This window comes from Camelina sativa, chromosome 10 (genome assembly GCF_030686135.1).
Source record: "Camelina sativa cultivar CO46 ecotype springtype chromosome 10, ASM3068613v1".
In the NCBI taxonomy this organism is placed as follows: domain Eukaryota; kingdom Viridiplantae; phylum Streptophyta; class Magnoliopsida; order Brassicales; family Brassicaceae; genus Camelina; species Camelina sativa.
Genome location: NC_141889.1, coordinates 5,844,799 through 5,858,939, shown reverse-complemented (window position 1 = coordinate 5,858,939; position 14,141 = coordinate 5,844,799). Strand labels below are relative to the sequence as shown.

Genomic DNA, 14,141 nt, shown 5'->3' with positions numbered 1-14,141 from the left:
CATAATTACTATGTCAAGTAGTATATATGTAACTTTAGGAAAATAAAGCCTCAAACCTAAATTCTCGTCTCTTTTGTTTTTGTCTAATTTTTTTTTGGTGTGTGTGTTTTTTTTTTTCCATTGATTGTATCAGTTGAGCACTGCCTAGACATATGGCAGTCGATTGTTCCGTCACTACTGATACTAGGTTTTGGAAAAAACAAAAAAAAATGTTGACAACGCCATTATTCCCAGTTGCTAAGTAGCCAACACATAATTTATAAGAACTCAACAAGTATCGATTGGAGAAGAAGTAGCCAGCCAACTGTTTTTTTTTTTTTTTTTGTGTCACAAACTTCATCATCCCTGACATCCAACCAGTTTCCATTTCCCCAAAGTCTACTAGAGTAATGGTGTGGTGAGATGCCTTATCTCACATGTCTCTTTATTTCCAAGTAGTGTCTCAGGTTTTTAGAATGTGACCAATGGTCGTACCAGAACCAACAATTAGCTAGCAAGAGAAAGCTTTTTGGTGCATAGAGGAGCCTCTAGATATCTAATTGGTTATAGTAGTCCCAGCTGATATAGTCCGGTTTTAGTGTTGTTCTTACACAACATAAGCTATAGAAAAGAGGAATGTATTTTTTCATAACGAGATTTTAGTACTAGAGGCGGACACAATACAATGTACATGAGAATTGACAATAGAATAGTGAGGAACACTTGCACTTGCGCGCATGCATACACATGATTTTGAGATTTAGAAATGACAATCAAAGGATCACGAGAGGCCCCTCTATTCTATTGGCAGGTGTGGTCTCTTGTGTTGGTGGCTCAGTCTCAGCAGGAGCTTTCTCTTCTTCCTTCACAGCTTCTGGAGTTGGCTCGGCCTTGGTTGACTCAGAGGAATCCTCTTTTGTCTCACCTTCCTTCTTTGTCTCTTCGCTGGACTCTTCTGTCTTCTCCTGTGATTCAACAAACCAGCAACATTAATTGGTTTCAACTTTATATGAGTTTGTTCAATCAAGAATTTGTACTCAATTCTGTTTAAATGTTAAACTTCATGTTTTTAATTCAAGAATCTTCAAGAATTCTTCTAATATTGAAATTATTTTAGACATTGTATACTCAGAGAAGTTATTTTAGACATTGTATGACGAATCACATTTCATACTCCCTCCGTTCTTTATTGATCCTATTTTTAGGAAAAAAAATTGTTTTAAAAAGATGTAATTTTCAAGTTACCAATGCACTTTTTAATAGGTTTTGATGATGAATTGCAAAATTCAAGAAAAATAACTAAATACTATTTGATTTAGAGTTATAGAAAATTGAAAATTACAAAAAAAAAAAAAAAAAAAACTAAAAATAGGATCAATAAGGAACCGAGGGAGAAATATTTTTGCGTTTGAGCTTCCATGATATATAATAACTAGATAGAATGTATAACATGGAACACAAACGCAAACGTAAATAGTAACAAACAATGAGGCTCTTATAAAGAGACTTGACTATATTCTCTAAACCCATGCAGTACCAAAATGCGTCTTTGAGAGATTTATAAAAGAAACGATAAAATTAGAGAACACAGTGACAAAGCCAAAAAAAAAATATGATAAAATGGAATCCACAAACCTGAGTTAATGTGGCATCTGTCTCGGTTGTGGCATCCTTGGACTCAACAACAACATTTTCGGTCGGGACGGAGGCTTCGACAATGTCAGATTCTTTAGGTTTGCTCGCACAGCCTCCCATGGTATTTGGTTGAAGGGATTAGTTTGAAAATGCAAATTACAATGGGAAGAGCTGTGGAGCCAAAACAAAAGAAAGAAATATAAAATTCCCCCTAGACAAAGAGGCCAAGATTAAATTTCTTATTTTACGATTGCAGGCTGTGCAAATGAAGGAGATGGCTGTGAAGAGAGTTATATAGGAGGGATGGTGAGGCTTAAGCTATTTCAGGTAAAGTTTGGTCATTTTCAGATTTACGAGTCATTACAACTTCGTCGATTCTCTGTCACCACCTATTTATCCGGAAGACAACTTTAATCTCCACCATTCTTCTATTTCCGGTCAGGGGACAACATTTCATGGATTCACAAAGCTCCTCATTATTAGATTGCAATATTGCAATCAAACTGAATAACAGAACGGAATTGCAGATAACAAATTCGGGTCTAAGCAGCAATGCAATGGGAACGAACAAAGATGGATAAAAAAACAGAAGGATAATGCTCAGAACGAATCCAGTGGGAAACCTCTTCTAAGAAAAACAAGAAAAACGATGTTTTATATATGCAAAGTGATGATATTCTAGCCATTCAAACGAAGAAGATGGTTACTGTCTCATATTTGAAAGATGAAAAATTGCTTCCAGTTTTCTCAGGCACAAAGAATTGTATCATCATCCCTGGTTTGGCTGCCTACCGCGGATCCTTGGTGCGATCCTGAAGAGAAAATCGTGGTTCACTGGTGTGACTTGAATTCTCTGTGTCAAAAGGTGTTGAGCCTGATCGGTTATTAGAGCCTTCTGATATATGTTTCCCACCCAAGTCTTCCATGTCTGCTTCATCAAGTTCTTCTGTTACTTGGTGATCACTGCTTGGACCATTGATGACAAGGCTTCTGTACATTGTTAAAGCTTGAGCAATCATGCTGGCAGGATTTGAAGCACCACTTGGAAGCAACATTGTCGTCCCCTAAACACCCCAACAAAAAAACACAAGAACATTAAATAAGCCCGAGTTATGCCTATGCCAAGAGATTGGAAAGGAATGTTGTGATATATTCATTTACCTCCTTGGCAATGTTACCGAAGGCTTGAATGTATTGTTCTGCAACTCTCAAACTCGCCGCCTGCAAATTGCACAGCGATAAAGTATGAGATCATATTTTGGACACCAAAAAGTAAAGAACATTAAGCCCAGTAATATTAGTGCTATGAAGACATACACATCTAGAAATTTGTGTAGATACTATGAAGAAAAGCTAGTTCGTCAAAATCTAAAATATGAATACCATTCCCCTGCTTAATCCCAGTTACTCACCTCTACTCCCCCAGTTTCATTGAGAGACTGAGATAACAAGACAAGACCTCTCGCAGTTGCTTGTGCTCTAGCTAGTATTGCTTCTGCCTCACCTGTTGAACATCATCAGAGGATAATATCAGTAAAATACAGTGGGAAATAGCAACCATATCGTGCATTAGCAGGGAATAAAACAGTTCCTCATGCACCAAGCATTCATCGGTGTATAGTGAAAGAATAAGCAAATGGAATAAAAACTTCCCCCTAACGTAATTAACTAACAATTGAGATTACATGCTATGTGTTCTCTTTCTTAATCATAATGGCTTACTAACCTTGTGCTCGATTCACCTGGTCCATCTTTGCTGCTTCAGATGCCAAGATTACAGAACTTTTTTTACCATCAGCAATGTTGATATGGGATTGCCTTTCTCCTGTTAAATATAGTAAAGCAATGATAAGAAACACGCTAAGCAGGCCTCGAAGATGAGTTTTCAAAGAAAACACAGTAAGGTTTACCTTCAGACTCAAGGATCTGGGCTCTCTTTTTACGCTCAGCTTCAGCTTGCATTTCCATAGCAGCTCTCACTCCATGAGGGGGCATAATGTCCCCTGGAAATACATAGATTAGAAATAGGCAAAAAAAAAAAATATATCACCTGAAAAAAGAAAACACAAACAACTTACTTATCTCATAACGAAGGCACTGAAGACCCCAGTCTCTTGCAGCAACATTGATGGCTTCCTGCAAGAATGTATATCCATCTCAAAAATCCATCATATGTTTTCTTCTTTAATGGATATACTTCCTCTAACCATCAGGTCTCCTTATGATTTGGAAAAGAGACGCAAATGACTTTGGATATCCAACAAATACAACATGACTAAATCCCCCCAGCTGAATCAAAAATCCATAAACCCAACAACTTGTGGAATACAAACAACATTGCCAGAAGTGATAAATTTTTCCAACTAAACAGCTGAAGCTGCAAATGATCAGTAGGGACTAACACCAACAACAATAGTCAAGCTAAATTGACTAGACTTTGAAATTGAACAAGTAGCAGATTCTAAATTCTTTGCAATGTAATGGAGCTTAAATACAGAGATAAAAGAAGGATAAGAAAACAAACCACTATCTTCTCGTTGAGAGTGTCTCTTTCCTCAAAAGTCTTATCAAGCGTGATCTTACCAAGCTCACTACGCATCGTGGTCTGAGCAAGCTGTACAACAGCATAGATAGGACTCTCAACGCCATAAGAAGCTAATTTAGGATCCACAATCTGCCAAAAATCCAAAATCGATAAGAAGAAAGCAGTAACGAAGGAAGTGAGAAAATGGATTGATAAAAGATAAAGAAGATAGACGGACCTTAACGTAGAGAACACCATCGATGTGAATACTAACGTTGTCTTTAGTAATCGCAGTCTGATTTGGAATCGGGATTGCTTCTTCCTTGAGGGAATGAACATAAGCAATACGATCCACGAACGGAATGAGAAAGTGAATCCCCGACGGCAACGTCTTAGCGTATTTACCGAATCGCTCGATCACAAAAGCCTTCCTCTCCGGAACTATCCGGATTCCCCAGTTCACCGGCGGCGTTAATTGAAAACTACACCAAACGAGCATCCGTAAAATCAATCCTAACGGTTATCTCTCTCTCTCTCTACTCAACATCGTTCGGAATTTCACACAAGGGTAAACGAAATCGTACCTGTTAGAAGGATAGCCGGCGGAAGTGAAGTGGCGAACGGTTGATGCGGCGGCGGAGAAAATCGGAGGAGGAGAGGTGGTTAGGGAAGATTGGCGGAGGTACGCGACGGACTTCAAGGCGGTGTAACCGACGGAGCTTTTACGAACGAGGTGGTTCATCATCCTTTGTTGTTGTTTGGAATCAGAAATTTGTAGAAATTAAAAAACAAAAAAAAAGGAAAAACCCCAAACAAAAACCTCTTATATGCGTCTTTCACACTATTCAGGTGCTGCTTCTTCGCCGGATCTTGAAGCCTTCACGCAATTTGGCGTGGAGCGGAGGCAAAAAAAAATATATATCTGGTTTGGGCTTCGATGGGTAGTTAAATACAGCCTGTTGCTATTGGGCTTATCTCTATCTAGCCCACTAAGAACCCTGTAAGATCCATATGTGTTTGTTTACTTATTTTAAAGGATTTAGTTTTTTTTTTTTTTGAAAAAGGGTTTTAAAGGATTTAGTTGAAACTGAAATTCATTCTACAAGGAAAATTATTAGTGACTTAAAAAGTTTATACAAAAATGGTTATGGACTATGGTTTCTTTTTGTTTTTATTTTGAAAAGCATGAATTCAGAATGCACGGGGGAAAGCAAAGTTTAAAGGGTTTTTAAATGGAGGGCCTTGTGCCCGACTGCCGACTGCATGAAAAGGTCAATATACACGTGGATCTGGAAAGCCAACAATTGTTTTAGAGGCTGTAGCTTCACAAGACCTCTGGAAATAGCACGCATTTTTTGGAGCTCCAGGTACATTAAATGATATCAATATTCTCGATCGCTCACCAGTTTTTGATGACATATTACAAGGTGTAGCTCCCAAAGTAAAATATTTTGTCAACGGACGACAATATCGTATGGCTTACTATCTCACCGATAGTATTTATCCAAAATAGGCTACTTTTGTCAAATCAATTTCAATGCCACAAGATCCGAAAGCATCGTTATTTGCTACGTACCAAGAAGTTGTACGTAAAGATGTCGAACGTGTTTTTGGAGTCTTGCAAGCTCGATTTGCCATAGTCAAAAACCCAGTTCTTATGTTGGATAAAGTAAAAATTGGAAACAATGAGAGCATGTATCATATTGCACAACATGATTGTAGAAGATGAACGTGATGGGTATACTCAGTATGATGAGGCCACATTTGCACAAGTAGAATCAAACGAACTTCAGAAGTGGATTTCACGTATTCTACAAACATCCCTTCAAATCTCAGAAATATGATGGGCGATACGATAACCATTCGAAATGAAGTTCGTGACAAGAAAATACATGACCGACTGCAAGCGGATTTGGTTGAGCATATATGGGAAAAGTTTGGCACAAATCAATATTAAAATTAATCATTTCGTAATTTATTTTTAATATGCTTTTATGTAATGTTTGTTTAAATTTTTATTAAATGCAATATTTTTAAGTTTTTTAAAAGTATACAAGTCTTATGAATTTAAACAAAATACCATAATAATTTACAATTACAAATATATATATATTTTTTTAAGAACCTCAAATTTAACAACCTCAAATTTAACAATCTCAAATTTAACAACCTTCAATGGACCCATGAAATATCTAAGTTTATTAAGAAATTCTTAATTTCATTTTTTTTCAAAATTAAAAATAAAATATGTTTTAAGATACTTTCGTTAAATCCTTTGACGGGGATGTCCTGATACCGATGTCCAAAAATAAAATGGCAAATGACGCGAAGCCCCATCTCACCTTTAAAAAGTATCCACGTCGACGTCATGCACCAACCTTTTTCTAAAATATGAAAAAGTTTAGGTTTCCTTTGACCATTCACGTGCAGTTCATTTCGCCTTTGACGCACTACTATTTATACTTGAATTCAAATATAGATGACTACTGATTATATATACATATATATTACATATCGATCGCTTGTTGAGGTGTAGTCATATAGAAATCTATGGGAGCAATTGTGTAATCTGATGACTCCAAACCGTGTGTTGACCGACATGAGCAATCGACGTGAGGTTGAAAAAGTGACATTCGTAATCGTATGAATTATTGGACGTTCGCAAGTTTTATATCGAGGAACAAGACGCAAGTTTTAAGAGAGGAACTATGCGATTTTATAAAACAAGAAAAGGTATGAAAATAAATATATTAAAAAATAAAAGCTTTCATAGCTCAGTTGGTTAGAGCACCCGTTTAGTAAGCGGGAGGTCTTGAGTTCAACTCTCAATGAAAGCATTAGTTACAGTTTTTTAATTCAAAAAAAAAATATTTTTTAAAAGATGAGAACATTATACATTAAAAGGCCCTTTTGTCTAACCTTTTTCTAAGAAACTAATTTATTTTGCTTATATTTCAAAAAATTCAGTTCATGTTTTCTTTTGGTAGGATAAAGAAAAAGATGAACATGTAACATGGGATCCAAAGTCTAAACAAAGACGTATTTTGTGAAAAACTATATAACAAAGAGAAAATTGGTGACACACTTTACACTAAATCCAAGTCATTGGATCTTAAAAAGCTTATAACATGACGACTTCAACAACATGCACCGCACCTATATATGTTCGGGTATCTCTCTACTATATATATAGATAAGTGTGCATTTATAGTCTGAGTTCGAAATTAGAAAGAAATTGATCAAAATATATATCTACATAGTTAAACTATATAATGGGTGATCTTCAAATCGTGCCGGTGTACAATAAGGTGGAAGCACAGTACGTAGAAATGATGGTGCCTTTGTATTCTTACGGTTGCGAGAAGAAAGTGAAGAAGGCTCTTTCTCATCTCAAAGGTACATGATCAAGATTTTTGATTAGCCTCCCACCTATATGGTTAATCATAAATGATTTCATGAAATGTAGATACATATGTAACCAATAAGCTTTTACTTTTCTGTACAACGAATATATAATCAGGAATATATTCAGTGAAAGTAGACTACTACAATCAGAAGGTGACGGTGTGGGGAATTTGTAACAAACTTGATGTGTTAGCAACGGTGAAAAAGAAGCGCAAAGAAGCTCGGTTTTGGAATGTAGACGACAATAATGATGATCAAGAGAGCGTTGATGATGGCATCGTCGTGAAAGAAGACCCTACGAAAACTTCATTGGACTCAAAAAAGTCATCGGCGTTTTATACGTATTCCACGTCGCCTCCTAGATTCAATATAAGACCTCCTTTATCACTCATTAGAACATCATCCTTCACATGGAAAGCCGTGAAGAAGGTCTTTTCTAGATCCCTTTCCTTTTGAATCACGTCTATATGTGAGCTTAATTAATAATGCTCCAAGAAACTCTCATTGGATCTCTTACAATATATAAAAGTTTCTAGTTGATAAGACTTTATGTTCGCAACGTACGGATTGATCATGGTAGTTCAATGGTCACCGCTTTGTTTGTCTATATGTGTCAAAGATTTATTTTTTTCCCGGTAAAATTAATCAATTCGGACATATGAAAGTTAGTTAAAAATTTTGGATCCGGAAAAAAAAAATGTTTGCCGTCTAGTGAATGAAGTGCAAAATGATTCATGGCTATTCATCGTACATATAAGATGATTCAGATGAGGCATCACAAAACGCAAGGCAAAAAGCGTCGTATTGAACAAGGTATCCGCACGGCTATACTACTTCTGAACGAGAATGTATCCACTCTCTAGATGGTAAAAACTCCCACTCTCTAGATGGTAAAAACTCCCACTCTCTAGATGGTAAAAACTCCAACGGCTTCGTCTTTTAACACAGTGTGTGTGTGTGTGTGTGTGTGTGTCTGTGACTCTCTCTACATATTTCTCTATATCTGTTATTGTGTATCTGTTCTGTTAGGTTGTTTCAGTGTATGTTTTTGTAAGCTTTAGAAACATGGCTGTCTTTTGGTTAAAATGTAAATCAGTCAGTTAGATCAGAGTTTCAAGGGACGATGAGATCTTGAAGAAGGGAAAACAAAGATCAATCACCATACATGTAACTGGAGCTATACTATTAAAGATTTGAGCCAAATCAACCAAGGAATGTTCAGTTGCGATAGAGATTGTAGTATAATCCTCACATTTTATTCCTCTATTTCTGGCTGCTGCTGCTGCTACTACTCTTCTTTTTCAGTAAATTTCCAAACTTTCGGAGCAAAGGTTTCTTCTTTTTCTGCTGTTGGTCCTTTGAGAGCAAACTTCCACCATCTTCCGTGTGTTCTCCTGAATACAAGCCATTAATTAACTGCTCCCTGCCTTCTGCTTTCGATTCTAGTTCCTCTTCAGCAAAGTCATGCTCTGTCTCTCTTTCTGAAGAAGCTTCTCTCTTTTCTAAATGATAGCCTTCTCCTTCTATGGATTCTTTATCTTTGTCTCCTTCTCCTATTGCTTCAACTTTGTGAGCTAACCAATGGATTGCTGTGTCATCTTTCAAATGTCTATCAATGGCTTCCATTGGAATTTCTTGTACTTTTTCTTCTCCGGTTCTGTGATCAGAAGGAATGGTATTAGTAACCTCTTGTATGCACCTGAGACCATTTTCCTCTGCTTTAGGGAGTAAGTCATAATCTTTTTCGATTCCTCTGAGCTTGCCGTTCTCATCTGGTTTCTCTTGTGTGGAAGAAGCTTTTTCTAGTAACTTTGATAACTCTTCTATCTTCTTAAGCGCACAAGCCTCCGTAGCTTTCAAATCATCGTTAGTCTGAATTACGGTTTGCAACTCAGTTTCTTTCTCAAGTAGAGTCTCTTTCATCTTTGACAACTCCTCTATCTTCTTTGACGCTGAAGCTTCCTGCACCTTAAGCTCTTGATTTTCTTGACTAATTCTCTGAGATTCGTTTCTTTTATCAAGCCAGCTCTGCTCGAGATGTAATAACTCATCAATCTTCTTTAAAGATGATGCCTCCTTGGCCTTAAGCTCCTCGTTTTCTTGAAAAACACTCTGCCACTCGTTCTCTTTATCAAGTAAACTCTGTTTAAGATGTGTCAACTCTCCAATCTTCTCAAGTGATGAGGCAGCTTGGGCCTTGAGCTTCTCATTCTCAACAACTGCAGTCTTCAGCTCGTTTTCTTTATCAACCAAATTTTGTTTAAGATCGGACAACTGCTCTTTTGTCTTGCGTGATGAGGCTTCTTTAGATTTGAGCTCCTCATTTTCACAAACAACAACTTGTATCTCTCTCTCTTTCACGAGCAAGCTATTATTTAGATTTGATAGCTCTTCAATCTTCTTTTCAGCTAGACAGTTCTTGGCTTTAAGGTCTTCAATCTCAAGGACCATATCATGCAGCTCATTATCTTTATCAAGAAGATTTTCTTGCAGCATCGCTAACTCTTCAATTTTCGTAAGATAGGCAACTTCCCTTTCTCTTAGCTCTTCGTTTTCTTTAGTAGAACTCTGGAGTTTGGTTTCTGTATCAGCAAAGACTTCATTTACCTTTGATAACTCCTCAATCTGCCTATGATAAGAAGACTCCTTCTCTCTTAGCCCTTCATATTCCTCAACAATGGTCTGCAGTTTGGCCTCTTTCTCTACTAATTTTTCATTCGACAATGAAAATTCCTCGATCTGCTTGATATATTCAGCCTCCTTTTCTTTGAGCACCTCAATTTCGTGAATACTGCTCTGCAATTTGGTTTCTTTCTCAACCAATCTCTCGTTCACTGCTGACAACTCTTCAATTTTCTTCAGACAAGCAAGCTCCCTTCTTCTAAGCTCCTCAGCTTCTTGAACAATGCTCAACAGTTTGGTTTCTTTTTCAACCAAGCTCTCATTCGCCGCTGACAACTCTTCAATCTTTTTGAGATAATCAATCTCCCTAACTCTGAGCTCTTCCGCTCTTTGAATAACGCTCTGCAGTTTTGTTTCTTTATCAATCAAGCTTTCATTCACCTTTGTCAGCTCATCAATTTTTTCAAGAGAAGAAACCTCTATTTCTCTGAGTTTTCTGCTTTCTGCAGCAGCGTTCTTTAGCTCCTCTTCTTTCTCCAACAAGCTTTCTGTAACTTTCAGGCTTTCAGCTTTAGCTTCTCCAACTCTTTCCTGCAGCTCCTTAACCTCCTCCTCAAGTTCTTTAAGACTAAGTTTCACTTTGGCTTCTTCGTCTTTCGCTGCACATGCCTCAATTTCCTTAAGATTAAGCAAGTTCCTCACCTCGCTAAGTTCTTCCTGCACAGAGTGATTTTCCTCTTCTGATTTCTTCACACAAACCATCAAATGAAGTTCTCTTTGTTCCCACTCAGTCTTAGAATTGAAAAACTCATTCTGAGTGTTTTCCAAACTACTTTTCAGGCTATCAAGTTCGTTTCTTGCATCTTCAAGCATTTTTTCATACTTCTCATTTGTATTTTTTTCAGCCAAATTCAAACCTTCAATCTGGAATCCACAATGTTCGAGCTCCGCTTGACATGTTAAGAGCTTCTCCTTTGCTTCCCTTGCTTCCAAAGATACTTGTTGCAAGTCCAAAGTTAAGCTTTCCATATCTTTCATTCTTTTCTCTTGTTCCTTCTTACAGTTTTCAAACTCTGTCGCAACTTCTGTCTTTTCGTTTAATAGGTTCTGAATATGTGATGTTGCAGTCTTTTCATTCTCCAAAGCCCTAAACTTTTCCTCTTGGGTGGTTGTAAGGTCATATTTTATTGACTCAACAAGCTTTCCAAGCTTAGAAGTTTCTTGGTTTAAACTGCAAACATGGCCTTGAGATTCCTCAAGATCTTTTTCCTGCCTTCCAAACGTCGCCACCAGTGACTCAACCTTTTCTTTTAACGCTGCATTACTCAACTCTGCCTCATGAAGCGCATGACTGTTTACCTCCAGCTGCTTCATAGCTGAATCTAAAGATTCTGAAGCAGATGTCTTAAACTTATTTGATTCTTCAACTTGTTTTTCAAGTTTATCAACCTTGTTCTTCCACTCTGCTGCTAAGTTATTAGCATAGGATTCAACCATTTTAGCAGCTTCAAGATCGACCTGGAGCTGTTCCATGGACTCTTCTTGATCCTTCAGCGTATTCTCCAGGATGCTAATTTTCTCAAGTTTCCCTCTCAACATCTCAATCTCAGATTTCAGTTTACACACAACCTCGTCGCTTTCAGTAGCTTTCTTTTGTTCATCTGAACCAACCAATGCTTTTAAGCGGCTTAGTTCGGAAGAAAGAGCCTCAGCCTTCTCAGCCTGATTTTCAGCAATCTTCGTGGCTTCCTCAGCATGACTGAGAGCCTTATTCTTAGCATCTGCAGTCATAGCCAGTTCTTGTCTCATCCTATGGAGCTCTTCTGTAGTAGAGAGAAGAGCTGAGATGTCCAAAGCATGCTGGCTTCTTATAGACTCAACTTCTTTCTTCCAAGAGATTTTCTTTTTGTGAACCGCTTCAATTCCCGCCTGTTCTAGTTCAACCGCTCGGAATTTCTCAATCTCGGAACTCTCCTCAGCACTCCGCTGAGCTGCTAATGCCTCTCTGAGTTTCTCATTGGCTTCTTTAGTCTGTTTCTCTGATGCTTTAAGATCATCAAGAGCTTTAGCTTTGTCTTTCTCGAGCCTTTCTATTTGCTCATTAGCTTTCCTCAAATCCTCCTGAATTTGATTCAGTTGAGCCAGTAGCTCAGTTCCCTTCCCTAACCGTGATTGCGATTTCTAAAAAATGACAATGATCAATAAATTAGTTTTTCAAAGTTCTAAAAATCAAAACTTCAGGCTATTCAAATGGATGGACTTGATTCAAAACTACTTGCCTCAGGTGGAGTAGGAACCCTTGCAGTCCTACGATCAGAAACAGGCCTGGAGTTAACAGATTGCGGTGAACGGTCTAGTGAAAGACGATTGCTGTGAACCGGAGATGGTGAATTGCCATCTGATGATTTAGTCCCTGTTGGTTTACTAACTCTTGGTGTTGGCGGTGACGGTTTACTACGAGGAGTCTCCATTAAACCAGTTCTAGAAAATGTCACAATCAAACAATAAAGGAAACAATCAGACCATCATCCCCATTTTTTCTGTGAATCTATGGATCTAAGTAGTATCTAACTCCATAATAACAAGCATTTAAAAAAAAAAACACTTTCCAATCTCAGTTTAGAGATCTAATTAAGATCAATAAGCGTCTAAATGAATACAAGTAGTTCAACTGTATTCAATTAACATTGATTCAACTGCAGGTTTCCCTTTAAAAAAAGCTTCTGCTAGATCCAAACCAAATTCAGATTGAAGTAACAACCAAAAAAAAAAAAAAAAACAGATGACTACAGTATATATATCCAGAAGAAAAAACAGAAGTAGCCGCAGAGAAAGTGACCCGGCTACATAGAGAGAATCCAAACTAACATTTCCGACAAAGAAAAAAAACAGAAGACAATTGTCTCTTCCAAGTTAAAAAAAAAAACTAAGCTTGTTTTTTTTTCTTATAATTGACTAGAAGGAAGAAAAATACTCACTTGGTTCTGGACGCCATTGTTGCCGCAGAAGAGGTCTTCAAAAGAAACCCCCCAGAAGAAGAAGAAATTAAATTTAAAAAAAAAAAAAAAAAAAAAGAGGCTAAAACTCAGGCATTGCTGCTGTGGGAGAGAGAGAGACTAAACAGATCGATTCTGGTGTCGTTTTTGTTCTTCACTGAGAGCCTAAGAGGAGTTGAGTTGGATTGCTTCTCCACAAAGTCTTCAACTTTCTTTTTCTAGCACAATCATTCTTTTATTCTTTTAAAAATGCAAGAAAATAAAACAAAAAGTGTTGTGTTTTCAGAATTCAGAGCGGTCCCTCTCTCTCGTATCGTCTTTTCTACGGGTGGGCATTTAAACCGAAACCGAATCAAACCAACCAAACTCAAACCGATCCAAACCAAACCCAATCTTATACTCCAAGTTATGTTTTTTCTCAACCTAAATTATTCGGTTGAGAAACCGAACCGAACCAATGACTCAATGTATTTATTAAATTAATTAATTAATAATAATAAATTTGTAAATATGAGTTCTAACTATTTTACTTTATTTTATTTTTCTAATAAAATTAACTAAATATAAATCTATATTTAATTCTATTTTATATTAGGTATTTAATTTTAATATAGTTAAATTTTTCTAGCTTTTCTAATTGATTTGATTAATTAACTTACAACTTGTTGCTGAGTTTATACATATTATCAAACTACAGTAAATTTTATTTTGTTACATTAATTAATTTAAAACCGAATTAAAACCAAACCAAACATAAACTGACTCGAACACAAACCAAACCAAAGTAACTTTGGTTGAATTTGGCTAGAGATTTGCCAAAACCGAATAAACTAAATCGAACGGAACCCAATCTGAATCTGAACTTAAACCAAAATGCCCACCCCTAGTCTCTTTTCCTTTTTCTTTTTTTCCCAGTTTAATTTTTTTTTAAATTTTAGATATGAAAAAACAAAATAGATAATAATAATAATAAAAAATAA

At 36.8% G+C, this 14,141-nt stretch overlaps 4 protein-coding genes and 1 non-coding gene across 5 annotated transcripts; 2 read left to right on the top strand and 3 right to left on the bottom strand.

The window, feature by feature from the left end:
* Positions 1 to 601: 601 nt before the first annotated feature.
* LOC104717476 (uncharacterized) lies at positions 602 to 1,968 on the bottom strand. The gene is made up of 2 exons (XM_010435048.2): positions 1,615 to 1,968; positions 602 to 944 (listed from the first exon to the last, which is right to left on the bottom strand). Exons 1-2 carry the CDS (start codon positions 1,732 to 1,734, stop codon positions 753 to 755), a joined length of 312 nt encoding a protein of 103 aa, XP_010433350.2. The 5' UTR covers positions 1,735 to 1,968; the 3' UTR covers positions 602 to 752.
* Positions 1,969 to 2,072: 104 nt separating this feature from the next.
* On the bottom strand, positions 2,073 to 5,058 carry LOC104717475 (uncharacterized). Its single transcript, XM_087470387.1, has 9 exons — positions 4,723 to 5,058; positions 4,377 to 4,620; positions 4,139 to 4,288; positions 3,693 to 3,750; positions 3,525 to 3,617; positions 3,341 to 3,439; positions 3,027 to 3,118; positions 2,776 to 2,835; positions 2,073 to 2,678 (listed from the first exon to the last, which is right to left on the bottom strand). Exons 1-9 carry the CDS (start codon positions 4,881 to 4,883, stop codon positions 2,403 to 2,405), a joined length of 1,233 nt encoding a protein of 410 aa, XP_087326513.1. The 5' UTR covers positions 4,884 to 5,058; the 3' UTR covers positions 2,073 to 2,402.
* Positions 5,059 to 6,901: 1,843 nt separating this feature from the next.
* TRNAT-AGU (transfer RNA threonine (anticodon AGU)) lies at positions 6,902 to 6,975 on the top strand. The gene has a single exon. It is a non-coding gene; the product is annotated as a tRNA-Thr (tRNA).
* Positions 6,976 to 7,327: 352 nt separating this feature from the next.
* LOC104717474 (heavy metal-associated isoprenylated plant protein 28-like) lies at positions 7,328 to 8,088 on the top strand. The gene is made up of 2 exons (XM_087470386.1): positions 7,328 to 7,534; positions 7,659 to 8,088. The coding sequence occupies exons 1-2, from the start codon at positions 7,411 to 7,413 to the stop codon at positions 7,997 to 7,999; spliced, it is 465 nt and encodes a 154-aa protein (XP_087326512.1). The 5' UTR covers positions 7,328 to 7,410; the 3' UTR covers positions 8,000 to 8,088.
* Positions 8,089 to 8,617: 529 nt separating this feature from the next.
* Positions 8,618 to 13,453, bottom strand: LOC104717473 (WEB family protein At4g27595, chloroplastic-like). The gene is made up of 3 exons (XM_010435044.2): positions 13,144 to 13,453; positions 12,445 to 12,646; positions 8,618 to 12,346 (listed from the first exon to the last, which is right to left on the bottom strand). The coding sequence occupies exons 1-3, from the start codon at positions 13,158 to 13,160 to the stop codon at positions 8,807 to 8,809; spliced, it is 3,759 nt and encodes a 1,252-aa protein (XP_010433346.1). The 5' UTR covers positions 13,161 to 13,453; the 3' UTR covers positions 8,618 to 8,806.
* Between the last annotated feature and the right edge of the window lie 688 nt (positions 13,454 to 14,141).

What these genes read in the sequence shown, in the direction of transcription:
- LOC104717476 (XM_010435048.2), bottom strand. Translation starts at nt 1,734, where the DNA reads ATGGGAGGCTGTGCGAGCAAACCTAAAGAATCTGACATTGTCGAAGCC. An exon ending in CAGATGCCACATTAACTCAG is followed by an intron (nt 945 to 1,614) that starts GTTTGTGGATTC and finishes GTTGAATCACAG; the next exon opens with GAGAAGACAGAAGAGTCCAG.
- LOC104717475 (XM_087470387.1), bottom strand. Translation starts at nt 4,883, where the DNA reads ATGATGAACCACCTCGTTCGTAAAAGCTCCGTCGGTTACACCGCCTTG. An exon ending in ATGGTGTTCTCTACGTTAAG is followed by an intron (nt 4,289 to 4,376) that starts GTCCGTCTATCT and finishes GATTTTTGGCAG; the next exon opens with ATTGTGGATCCTAAATTAGC. An exon ending in TCGGTAACATTGCCAAGGAG is followed by an intron (nt 2,679 to 2,775) that starts GTAAATGAATAT and finishes TGGGGTGTTTAG; the next exon opens with GGGACGACAATGTTGCTTCC.
- LOC104717474 (XM_087470386.1), top strand. Translation starts at nt 7,411, where the DNA reads ATGGGTGATCTTCAAATCGTGCCGGTGTACAATAAGGTGGAAGCACAG. An exon ending in GGCTCTTTCTCATCTCAAAG is followed by an intron (nt 7,535 to 7,658) that starts GTACATGATCAA and finishes ATATATAATCAG; the next exon opens with GAATATATTCAGTGAAAGTA.
- LOC104717473 (XM_010435044.2), bottom strand. An exon ending in GGGTTCCTACTCCACCTGAG is followed by an intron (nt 12,347 to 12,444) that starts GCAAGTAGTTTT and finishes GTCATTTTTTAG; the next exon opens with AAATCGCAATCACGGTTAGG.